The sequence below is a fragment of the Oratosquilla oratoria genome, chromosome 9 (genome assembly GCF_046742065.1).
Source record: "Oratosquilla oratoria isolate Oo_2021 chromosome 9, ASM4674206v1, whole genome shotgun sequence".
In the NCBI taxonomy this organism is placed as follows: domain Eukaryota; kingdom Metazoa; phylum Arthropoda; class Malacostraca; order Stomatopoda; family Squillidae; genus Oratosquilla; species Oratosquilla oratoria.
Genome location: NC_134785.1, coordinates 56,891,908 through 56,905,263, shown reverse-complemented (window position 1 = coordinate 56,905,263; position 13,356 = coordinate 56,891,908). Strand labels below are relative to the sequence as shown.

Sequence of the window (13,356 nt, the reverse complement as noted above, 5' to 3'; positions counted from 1 at the left end):
TTCCAGTCTGTCAATGTCTTTAATGAGATTTAATGTTTCCTGGTTGTTAGGGGTGAATGGTGTTACTGAAGATTTATTAGGGGACGCCGACATCCTGTTTTGTGTTATTATTCTTTTTTTCCATCTAAGGGACCCCCAAGGGGCTGGTACCTGTTCTCCAGAACAGGACCAAATTCACAAAACATTTCTAGGCACTGAATAGTATCCTTAGTAACCCCTATAGTGTGAACAAACTTGTACATGTGTATTTATGCATATATCACAACTGTGCACTCAAATATGATATGTATGTACACTAACATAAAACTACACATTTTATAACTAAACAATAAATCAATAATGCAATGGGTAATATGAAAAATCTGCTTTTTATAGAAAAATCTATCTAAAATAACTTGCTTACACATGATTAATCTCTTATCAATAGCACTAAAATCTTCACACTATTGCATAATTATGTGAAGCATTTTATGAAGACATCACTAAGTCATATTAAACAATACCTCATTTCTCGAGATTCACCATTTTCTCAAAGATCTACTATATGAACAAATCAATTTACATCCATATGATTTAACAACACTTCCATACAGCAATTGCAAGATTCCCAGCAAAGAACATATAAAGAAGATGCTTAACTTCGTATGAAACTTCAAAGCCAAAGGTCTCACCAACAACACAGTGCCATGTAGCTCCATGTCTCTTGTCCATTGTCTCCTTAATCATTCTTGCAGCACTCTGTCAAAGATTGTGGGTATTAAAACTATGAAGAAAACAACACTTGAAATCATTACAGTATTCTAATATTTCACTGATGACTACCAGCACTTTTACTCTTGGGATTATCATGCTGAGGTGGTGGTAAAGGAGAAATTTATGCTTTTGACTTTGGCTACCTCCCTTGTTAGGGGGAAAAAAGCCATTGGTATAGGTATTTCTGTAAATATTAATTAATTTAAACAAAGAGTTTAATTATCCTGCCTGCACTCATTGTCACTTGTGCGAGCTGTGCACGGCCTTAACTTTTTTTGTTTGTTGTCGCCACTAGCCTTGCCCATAGGTGGGTCATGACACTGTTCATCTAGGGCCCTTGTATCTCAGTCTACATATGCTCTACAGAGACATATACCTTTTTGGAATCTGGATGATTCCATTATTAAAGAATATACCCTTTGGTTCTTGAACATCCAGCATTGGGATCAGGTCTGTATGGGGATTTGTTACATATTAACAAATTCAAATTCTAAAAGAACTCCAAAAATTTGTGAATCTACAAGTTTTTGATTTAAACTAAATTTAAGTAATACCAATAAATGCTTTATTATTATTTCTCTCTTTAGTTTTGGGCTGGAGGCCCAATTAGCCCAACAGATACAGAGGCGGGACACCACAAGCGTAGCTCCCCTTCCTGCAAAATACAACTACAGTACTACTTCTTATTAACGGATGCTAGGTAAATACAGGAGCTAGCTTAAAAGTCTGCATGGAGTGTGGCTTTTAAATTAGTAATAGATAATAATTGCTGCCTCGAGGCTCATTAAGTGGGAAAGCTGTAGCCCTACAGCAGCTGGTATTGGTCCCTGGACCCTCCCACAGTTCTCTCTGGGAACAAACTTTGGACTGTTGTCTGTATTGTATTGGTGCAGGATTTTATTTGGATTCAATCATACATATAATAAAATACAATACAGGTAAGACTCGTATTATACATAGTAAATGTAACTGTACATCCGAGGATGGCACAGAAAGTCAAAAGACTTATTTCCACTGTGGTCCTCATAAAAAATGACATATTAACTAGGAAAAGATTGTCATAATAAAAGCTAGGTTGATTAGAAAAAAAAAAGTCAAAATTGACATACATGAAAAATATGATTGTTTCAATGTCACCAGCTGAAAGCAGCAGAAAAGGGGAAGTTACTGGTTATCAACTCAGCTCTCCATATATGAAAATATATAAGAAATATAGTTAATGTTGACAGAGAGATATCTTGGGACCAGTCTAGAGACTGAGGGCCAGCCCTGGTCAACAGGTTTTGATAATGGTGAACTCTGCTCTCCATTTTGCAAGACTACCACAAGTGGGTACCTGTAATTGTTCCTTCAACAAGGACTGCCAAGCTCAAATTAACATTAAAGTGGTACAAATTATTGTAAGCAAAAAATGGGCTAACCTCATTGTTGGATGGATATTTCTCGCACGCAGCAACACAGAGTTCCATGGTTTCCACTTTCAACTCCTCTGACATGTCTGTATGCTGGAAAATGTTATTAGCAACCATGTTACTCATTAAAAAACTCTTGTATTAGAAAAAGGTAATATGAATAATAATACTAATGGCAATAACAATAATATAATGATAATAACAATAATAATAATGTGTGAACATTGTGACGAATGTGGGTAGGAGGTAAAGGGAACACAGGCTAAGGGAAATACTTTTATTCCTGACTAGTTTTGCCTGAGTGGCTTCTTCAGAGGAATCATTCCTCTGAAGAAGCCACTCGGGCAAAACTAGTCAGGAATAAAAGTATTTCCCTCAGCCCGTGTTCCCTTTACCTTCTACCCACATTATAATAATAATAACACTGATAATATTAATATTAATGATATTAATCTATCCATATACCAAGGGCTTTCCCCCCGTTATAAGGGATGTAGCCAAGTCAAAATGCACATACCCACTCCCACCCACCACCCTATCCTCCCTCTCATCTTAGCTCCTCATGGATGACAGGTCACCCCCGTATCCTGTCCACTGCCCTGGATCAGAAGTTTTTTTTTTTCATGTACAAAGCTATATACGTAAAAAATCTTACATTTTAAATTTTTTATCTTTATTGTTACTTCTGTATATTTACTATATCCTTTAAAATGAATCATCTCAATATATTTTACAAAGTCATTTTATTTTCTGTAGTTATTTTGTATTTGCAAAACTATATATGTAAAAAACAATCTTACATTATAGAAGTTTTATTTATTATGGCTTTTACATCCTGTAAAAGATTATATTTCAACTTCTGGTATAAAGTAGTTTTATCTTTGTTCTGTACTTATTTCTTATTGCAGACATATATGTAAAAACTTACTCTTACACTATAGCATTTTTATTTTTATTGTTATTTCTTCTATATCCATTCAAAAATTCTCTCTGTAATTCTGTTAGAAAATATTAAAGAATGAACAGTTATGATATAAAAAGCCATAATACCTTAATTTTTCATATAAACCATTTATAATGATATAGGCCTACTCAAGTTAGGAGCTTATACATATGCTTTATGAGATATGTAGACCATAATCACTTAATTGCATAAAGAGCAATTGGAGTTGGAGTCACCAGAAAATAGAGGGGTCGGAGCCGGAGTTTTTGTGTTCTGATTTCACAGCCCCGAACCAAACTTCCTATAGGATTAACATAGTCAACCCCATCTCCCCAACATAATCCATACATTTGTTGTGCTTCTCTTTTAAGGTAAAACTATCCTCAACTACATACATACATACATATACCAAGGCTTTTTCCCCCTTACAAGGGGGGTAGCCAAAAAGAAAAAGGCATAAAATCATTCCCCCCCCCAAAAAAAAAGGAAAAAAAAAAAAAAATCCTCAATTAGTTACTATTATTGTTCATTAATCTCTAATACTGGATGTTATCTATCTTATTGTAGTTGTTCTCGTATTATTTAATTTATCTTCAAGGCATCACTAAGTAAATTATAGGGTGAAACCTGTCTTGATTAACCTGTGAACTAAAAATCTTAATTTTGGCTAAGAAATGTTGTTTGATTAGGTTAAGTTAAGACTTATAAGTAAATTACAAAACCCATACAAAGAAAACAAGAACAGAGGAAGAATTATTTTCAAGAAAAACAAAGAATATATAATTTAGAGAAGGCAAAGTACATGAATTAGAGAAATGAACTGTGGAAAAATAAACCAGAATGAAATAAGGAAGAAGAGAAACAAATGAAAAAAAAGAAATGAAATGAGTTATATATAAATTTTGGAAAAGATGAATTAAAAGAACTAAAGAAATAAATTGAGAAAAAATAAAAAGAATAAGTTAATTAAAAGCAAGCCAAAATAAAATGAGGATAAAGAGAAGGACACAAGAAAAATAAGTAAAAGAGAGAGAGAGTGAGAGAGAGAGAGAGAGAGAGAGAGAGAGAGAGAGAGAGAGAGAGAGAGAGAGAGAGAGAGAGAGAGAGAGAGAGAGAGAGAGAGAGAAAGAGAGAGAGAGAGAGATGAAATGGTTTGAACAATGGCAGAGTTTCTAGGCCCTGCATTTTACTGCAATTCGCCAAGCAACAATTGCACTACATATGAGTACAATACTGCCAGTAGATAGGTTTAATCTCTTTTTTACCAAAGAAGTTATCTACAGCTGAATAATATAGTCAGATATTAACCCATCTAAAAGAATAAATACTATGCAGATAGGATTTTCGGTGAACTTTTAGAGGTGCACAACTACGTGATATAGCAATAGAAAATCAATTACTAATTTTGTAAATTATAATATATCAACTTAATGTGTGATTTGCTTAGTGGAAGTCATTAACAAAAAAGTTGCTAAAACTGATTTAATAACGAACAAAGTTGCGGTAGTTGAATGATACGCCATATTTGTTTTGATAGATGCTGAGGTCGAAGAAATGAAAAGATGATAAATTTGTCTATTCTAACTTAACATAACATGATATAACCTAACCTATCCTAGCCTATATTTAGTAATTTGGTACCTCAAATTCTAAAGATCATCTGGGTTGTCATCATTGTCACAGGTGCTGATGGCCTGATTATTATTGTACCTCAAGCAATTAACAGATGATGGCAGAAGCCCGTCTTTGTAACAGCACTTATGAATTTCACCTGGAGTTGGAAAACACCTGATCCACAACATGAAAGCCATTGTCTAACTGACAGTGATTGGACTGGACAGATGACAACATGGCGTCTTGGCTGTATCCTAGTAGCTTCTTTCATTAGTAGATTTGCTTGTAGCAAGGTTTTTTGTTATTTATTTCTGCCAAGAAAATCACATACTATGCTCATGTATTATAATTCACAAAATTAATATTCAATTTTCTAATGCTATATCGCATAGGTGTGCACAACTAAAAAAAATACCAGATTTTCTTCTCATCTGCTCCTCAAACTTTTTGTGGATGAACAGGAGATGCCATATAATGAGGCAATGGAGACAAACCAACTACAGATGTCAGAACTTACTGGGGAAGAGCTGTCTCATTGCAATGCCTTCCAGCCAAGAAGAGTGGCAAAATATAGAGAACTCTTTACCAATGAGGTGTTGAGATGAGAGTGGCTTTAAACAAGTTTTGTATATATATATATATATATAATGTAGCGAGTCTGTGCTCATACTACAATGCCCCACACTAACAATTACCTGGCAAGCGCACAATGTCTCTTCTCTAAGTGACTTATGGTGCTACCTGGAAGCTGTTGCTTGCTTCCTGGAGGCCATGGGTTTTCTGCAAGAGACCAGGGGCAACAGATTGATTATGCCTATGGTTTGACTTGGGCACTCTCTATATAAGAAGGAAAAGATCTTTGGTATATTTGCATGTAAAAAAAAATCTATGTTCTACGACACTATCAGGAAAAAATCAAAACACTGCATGAACCTGTTTTACAAACTCACCATCTTAATGACAGATGGTGCACATTCATTAGTCATTACTCAATGCAAACTTTTTGTATTGTTAATTATATTTCTAAGTATCAAGAAAAATATACATACCAGAGAATGATATACCTCCGCTCACAAAGAAATAAACATAGTAAATCTAGCCCTCTCAAAATATTAATATAATAATTTCTATTACATCCTATTGTATTGTTACTGTAAACAACAATCCACCAACCAAAATAAAGTTCGATTGTAAACACCTACTATACAAAGCTATAACAAATAAAATTTACCCTGAGAAGTGGATATGTGTGTACAATCTTTTTGGATTCATCTGTACTTTCCTGCTTCCGTAGTTCTGACATATTCTAAAGTTACTTTCATTAACTGATCACTGTACAAACGCGTTGCTATAGACGCTTTTTCTCACATGTAGGTGTGGTTGCTAGGCCGCTAACGTTCCACAATGTCAACTTGCACGTCTAGCTAGTTTAGCATTGCGGTCAAGATTTCCTCAACAATTTTAAATTAAAAAAGTGCGACATGGTGTTGTTCGAATTGGGTATCTAGCAGGGTTATTAGGTTACCACCTGTTCTACTATAGAGGTAAGGACAAAGAAAGATCTAGTGAAGTAGGATTCTTGATAAACCGAGAAGTTGCTGGTAATAGTGAAGTTCCGTAGTTTATCAGACAGGATATTGTAATTTGGTGTATTGTATTCATCAGACAGGGTTGTGATTAGGCTGTGTAAAAGGTACACAAAATAGTTCAGGTTTATGCACCAACTTCAGAGTTCAGACGATGAAATTGAGTCCTTCTGTAATGATATATGTCAAGTAATGGATAAAGAAAAGAGTAAGTACACGTTGGTAATAGACGACTTTAATGCTGAAGTGGGGAAGAAGATGGGAGATGAGTCGTGCATTGGGAAATTTGGAGTAGGTGAAAATGACAGAGGCGAGAGTTTAGTCAATTTTGCAGAGAACTACAACATGAGGATAATGAATATTTTCTTCCTGAAGCGTGTAGGTCGTAAATGGACCTGGAAAACTCCAAATGGAACAACAAAGAACGAAGATAAGAGCAAGAACGTTAGCAATGTTGCGGTCATAAATAAAGTCAACATAGTGACCATAGAATGGTAGGCTGCACTGGTAAATTCAATTTCAGATCCGAGAGTAATAAACTAGTTTTAAAAAAGAAAATAAATCTTGCGAAGGAGGATAATGATAAGAAACACAGACGTGGTATACCTTGACTTTGCTAAAGCATTCGACAAGGTGGATCACGGTTTATTGCTACGAAAACTATCAAGATGGGACATAAAAGGACAACTGGGGTTGTGGATACACATTTTTCTCCAAGGTAGAATGCAGCAGGTTACAGTAAATGGAACTCTCCCCGAACGTTCTTTAATAATAAGTCTATGTCGGCTCTCATTGCTGACATAGACAACAATGTCAAACACGTCACAACGTCGTTTGCAGATGACACAAGTCACAAAAGAGGCCAGGAGACAAGAAGAGATGGAATTGCTGTAGGAAGACCTAAGCACGATATACTTATGGGCAGCCAAAAATAACATGCTGTTCAATGGAAGCAAATTCAAATTACTACGGTATGGCAGAAACAAAACCATCAAAGAGCACACCAGTTACAGTACCACCAATGGGAACAGAGAAGTCAAAAGCAGCCTTCGAGACTTGGGGATAATATTCAACAGTGAAGCCAGATTCAGTCTACATATACACAAAATAGTGAAATGTGCGGAGCAAATGTGTGGCTGGATTCTTAGAACTTTCAGCACCAGGGAAGAACAGTGCTGCCATCTGTGGAGCCCAACAAGTACTGGAAAGTCAGAAGAGCTTCACTAGCAAGATTGTCTCACTAAGTTACAAAAATTACTGGGAACGACTGCAGCACCTAAAACTCTATTCTCTTTAAAGAAGAAGAGAAGAGTACCAAATCATATACACCTGGAAGACCCTGGAAGGTCTGGTACCAAATATTGGCCTGAAATTAAGCCCAAACAGGACAATAGGGAGGTCATGCTACATTGAAGGCCGCAGGGCAAATTGCCAATGTATAAAGTCACTTAGAACTTGTAGTATTAGCAGAACAGGGCCAAAACTGCTTAACAGTTTCCCTCAAGAATGACAATAAACTGTTTTTGAGAAAAATTCAAGTTGTAATATTGGTGTTTTCACAGATTGTAATAAAGTCCTCCCCTGCAAAATTCCAATTGGTGTTTTGTCCAGTTCAGTAGTTTTTGGAATATTAGTTTTTTGTCCGTTTACCGGGTCAGATTGGTTAGGCTAGCAGAGCTGCGTAGGTTCGGGAATGCAATGTCTTTTAGTGGGATCGGGGTTGTAATTATAGTCATACATAACATGTGTAGGGTGCTCATATATGTAACACCATGTATAACCATGTATATTCCACATTAACATAACCATATATAACCCTTATACATTATGTAAACCCTTAATATTCCATGTAACCATGTATATTCCACATTAACACATATAATCATATGTAACTTTTGTACAATATGCAAACTCTTAATACACAATAGACTCGATGGTACAGTGGTAGAATTCCCGGCCGCCACTACCGCGGTCCGGGTTCGAGTCCCACCCAGGGCTGAAATAATTTCAGTATCGCTGCGCTGCTAGTCGTTACTCCAACTCTCGTGGGCGGGTGGGGAGTTGTGTGTGTGTGTGTGTGTTCGTGTAAGGTCAAATCATTGCCCACAGATCGGTCATAAGAGATCTCTTCCGGGAGGGAAATAGCTGTTGATCACGAGTCCAGCACGTGATCCAAGACCTTGGTGGATCACATGCAGACAAGGATGTCTACATACTTGCGGTGTCTTTCATAGTGACCGATCCTTCCCTTTTCACAAACTCAGCATTAAACGCCGCGATCCACGGAAAGTTACCCAACCTAAACGCACAAACTCGCCAAACACGTCTTAAACATTTTCACACCTTTAAGAAGACGTAATCAATATATGGGGACCACACACCACATCAAGACACATTTATTAATAAAGACTAGATCAGTTGTAGAACGTCAGGTATGTGTAGAACCTTGAAATAAAATAGAACATAAACACTAGCTGTAAACTCTGAATACAAATGCTGACTACATAAGAATCTTGTATATAACGCCTGAGCGGGACTCAGGAGTTCCCTTCAATTATTTCTACGCACAAATATAATCACAAAAAACTTCGATAAAGGTTTCTATTAATCCTCTCAATTGTGTAGCAACCGCTACTTTTTACTCATCCTCCTCCTCCTTCCTTAAATTCTCTTCTACCCCAGTGTTTCTTAACCGAGAGGTGCTGAAATAGATTTTAGGGAGTGCTGAAGTAAATTTTAAGGGGTGATGATAAAGTCTTTTCTTTGTGGTAATGTAGGAGGTGTAGTTCCTGCTATTGGCTGCTGGACTGCCTAATCCAAACTACAGGGGGTTGCTGAGATCGGAAAATGAAAGAGAAATACTACTCTACCCCTTTTTCCTCCTTGTTTTCGTCTTGTAGTTCTTGAGTCGCCGTAGACTCGCCGGTAACACAATAAGGCTTCCCAAGTATTCAGCCTCACGTTGTATTCTCTCTCTCTCTCTCTCTCTCTCTCTCTCTCTCTCTCTCTCTCTCTCTCTCTCTCTCTCAGAAACAGAATATTTTGTTCATTAAGGAGGCGGACTCCTTGAAGGGGATCCTGATGGATCGAGACCCAACCTTACATTCATCCCCCGACCTGATTAAAATTCTTCGGCACTTTTTGCGGCAGGATCTAAATAGTGCATCACTACTTCAATGGGATTGGTACCTCCCCCTTCTCTTCCTCTTCCTCCTCCTCCTTCACTTTCTTTTCCTCGTCCTCCTCCTTCCCCTCCTCCTCATCGTCCTCCTTTATCTTCTCCTCCTCCTTTATCTCCTCCTCCTCCTCCTCCTTTATCTTCTCCTCTTCCTTTATCTCCTCCTCCTCCTTTATCTTCTCCTCCTCTTCCTTTATCTTCTCCTCCTCCTATATCTTCTCCTTCTCCTCCTTTATCTTCTCCTCTTCCTCCTTTATCTTCTTCTCCTCCTTTATCTCCTCCTCTTCCTCCTTTATATTCTCCTCTTTCTCCTTTATCTTCTCCTCCTCCTCCTCCTTTATCTCCTCCTCCTCCTACTTTATCTTCTCCTCCTCCTTTATCTCCTTCTCCTCCTCCTCCTTTATCTTCTCCTCCTCCTTTATATTCTCTTCCTCCTTTATGTTTTCCTCCTCCTCCTTTGTCTTCTCCTCTTCCTTCTTTATCTTCTCCTCCTCCTCCTTTATCTTCTCCTCCTTTATCTTCTCCTCCTCCTTTATCTTCTCCTCCTCCCCCTTTATCTTCTCCTCCTCCCCCTCCTCCTTTATCTTCTCCTCCTCCTCCTTTATCTTCTCCTCCTCCTCCTCCTTTATCTTCTCCCCCTCCTCCTTTATCTTCTCCTCCTCCTCTACCTTCTTCTCTTTCTCTTCCTCCTCGATACCTGATAATCTTCTAACCCTCCATGCAGTCACCCTCACACTTGACCCCCAAGTTACTCAAGAACAACCCCATCCCTTGCTGAACTAGGCCATCCCCTTTCGTTATTATGACACGCTGTAGTTATACTGTATTTCACTAAGAAAAACGAAAACACCAAGGCTACATGTAACGATTAAAGACAGGAAGGTGACTGGTTGGGTAAGAGATCAGACAGGAATGAGATATACTATGGAGGGAATAAAAGAGCTGACATAGAACTTGGCATGTTATGTAACCAGAGAGGATTATGGGGGAAGGAGCTGGTGTGTACTGAGTGGACGTCGCGAGATGGGAAGCATCGACGAAGGAGACGAGGCAGAAAGTGGGTGAAACGAGACAGGATTTTTGCAGAGGTTGGTAAAGTCATGCCACTCGTGGAAGAAGTTAGGAGAGGATCTTTGTTCAGCAGCGGGCTCCGGACAGCAGATTGATTGATTGATCGGTTGACTGTAAGTACTTTATCCTGGCAAACACCAAAGGATGAACCCAGTCGGAGAAGAATCTGTGATGTGCTCACCGGCACTAAACTGACCTGGGAGGAACTGTGTGCAGACGTGAGAGTCACTTGACCTTCAACTTCAAATACAACACAAGGTCAGTCGACTTCGGAACGAAAACGATCGATATGACGTCATATATGGTTGCTATGACGTCATGTCGCTCGACAATCGACTTCTCCGTTTATTTGTTATGTCACAGTGCCTTCCTTTCCTCCTCATGAAGTCATAGCTTTAGTTTTCCTCCTGAAATGTAAAATAGACAAATATTTAATCTTTCTCTATATCCTCTCTCTCTCTCTTTCTCTTTCTCTCTCTCTTTCCGTTAAAACCTAAGTATTCTGGGCGTAACACGATCCTCCTTGGAAGCCCCTTTTCACATACTTACAGGGAACCTTACAGGCATCTTTGAGGTGTTGTCGTTAGCCCTATCTCAATCATATATATACATACACACACATATATACACATACACATATATATATATATATATATATATATATATATATTCGTATATGTATATATATATATATATATACTCGTGTATATATATATATATATACTCGTGTATATATATATATATATATATATATATATATATACTCGTATATATATATATATATATATATATATATATGTATATATATATATATATATATATATATATATTATATATATATAAGCATATACAGGGTAACCCAAAAGTCACTGAGGGGTTTTAAATTTTAGTAGCTTCTTTATTTTTGCATGTACAATTATGGAATTTTAACAAAATATGAAGAAGATTATGAAAATTTATTTGCAGGAAGTTACGAAAAAACACAAAATCACTTATGTATGAAAAATTACGTCTTTTAAACGGCGTCCATTTTCAGCTTCGCACATCCGTGCCCTTTCCTAAACATTTTCCATGACGACTTCGAGGGTTTCCTGGTTCAATTCCATGACTTCTCTCGTGATATTCTTCTTCAATTGTTCCAGGGTTTTAGGTTTGTTGACATACACCTTCTCTTCGAGTTACCCTCACAAGAAGATGTCAGTGCTGACCAATTCTGAGGGAACGCGAACGAGAACTTCCTGCGCCCGGCGATCCAAAAATAGGCCAGATTCGCGGTTCCAGCAAGGTGGGGCAACTGCTCGTACCGCAAGAGAGACAACGCAGTTGCTGAGGCAATGTTTTGGAGACGGGATTACCTCTTGCTACGGCGATGTCGACTGGCCATCGCGTTCCTCAGACTTGACCAGCCCTGACTTCTTCTTCTTGTGGGGGTATCTCAGAGAGAAGGTGTATGTCAACAAACCTCAAACCCTGGAACAATTGAAGAACTTCACGAGGGAAATCAGGGAGCATGTTTTGAAGAGGACACGGATGTGCAAAGCTGAAAATGGACGCCATTTAAAAGACTTTTTTTTCTATTCATGATTAATTTCTTTTATCTTTTCTGTAACTTCATGCAAATAAATTTTCATAATCTTCTTCGTATTGTGTTAAAATTTCATAACTGTACATACAAAAATAAAGAAGTTATTATAATTCAAACCCCTCAGTGACTTTTGAGCCACACTGTACATATACATTGTATGTTACATGTATGTGTATATATATACATGTACATATGCATGTACATATACATATACATATACATATACATATACATATACATATACATATACATGAGTGTATGTATATATGTATATATATATGTATATATATATATATATATATATATATATATATATATATATGTATATACTGTTTTTGTGTGGTGTGAGCATGTATGTGTGTGTGTGTGTGTGTAAGCATGCGTTTGAGTGTATTCATGTTGCGTGCACATCCAAGTAAAGTATCAATGAATGTACACACGCATGTGCATACGTACATGCGTTCCTACGTGTACGTTTTACAGACACATGATGTGGCAGCAGCCGTCGTGTCTAGAGGCACGTAGACATTACAAGGAAGGTGCTGCTGGTATTAAGGTCTTCGTAGTTCCCGCTGGAGGACGATACCGAAGAGATATGCGAAGTTCCTTAGCGTTTTGTCGTCAGCAGATTCTGATATTTCGTAACTGTCGTAGAAAACTGTCGAAGTGATTCACCAAGAAAGAAAGAAAGAATGGAAGGGAAGAAGCCACTGGTAAACGTTTTGTTTTCGATATATGTTAGCAAAACGCCGGGGAATGTATTTATCGTAGGCCTATGTCGGATAGTCAGTCGAACTAAATCCCGAAACCGATACGTCAGGGTTTCCTCCCCTAGGGGTAGGAGACTTCCGTTCGCGTCCCGTGTGTGTGACAACGATATGCTGAATGGGAGTAGCGAGAGTGGGGTGTGGGGGTGGTGGTGGTGGGGTGTGTGTAAAGGGGTTGGAGAGGGAGAGGGGGTATAGAGGGGGGAGGGAGAGGGGGGATATGTGTTTGGGGTAAGGAGGAAGACCACAAGAAGACATGGTATACGCTAAGTTGTAAGGGTGAGCAAAGCGTAGGGGGAGAAAATTGTGGAGGATCAGGGGTGGAGTTGGTGGAGGGCATGGTTGTGGTGGTGGAGTGGAGAGATTAACTCCCCCTTTCCCTAGAGTGACCTTCCCCCTTTTTTTTTGGCTTACATCGTTGTAGTCGAAACCGAAGAAGCAAGATAT

At 38.0% G+C, this 13,356-nt stretch overlaps 1 protein-coding gene across 1 annotated transcript; it reads right to left on the bottom strand.

The window, feature by feature from the left end:
• LOC143028439 (dynein axonemal light chain 4) lies at positions 1–6,104 on the bottom strand. The gene is made up of 3 exons (XM_076190533.1): positions 5,954–6,104; positions 2,175–2,258; positions 1–738 (listed from the first exon to the last, which is right to left on the bottom strand). Exons 1-3 carry the CDS (start codon positions 6,023–6,025, stop codon positions 574–576), a joined length of 321 nt encoding a protein of 106 aa, XP_076046648.1. The 5' UTR covers positions 6,026–6,104; the 3' UTR covers positions 1–573.
• Between the last annotated feature and the right edge of the window lie 7,252 nt (positions 6,105–13,356).

Excerpts from the sequence above, each read along its gene's own strand:
- LOC143028439 (XM_076190533.1), bottom strand. The coding sequence starts at position 6,025 with ATGTCAGAACTACGGAAGCAGGAAAGTACAGATGAATCCAAAAAGATT. Across the intron at positions 2,259-5,953 it reads ACACATATCCACTTCTCAGG|CATACAGACATGTCAGAGGA; the intron begins GTAAATTTTATT and ends AACATTTTCCAG. Across the intron at positions 739-2,174 it reads AATATCCATCCAACAATGAG|AGTGCTGCAAGAATGATTAA; the intron begins GTTAGCCCATTT and ends AATCTTTGACAG.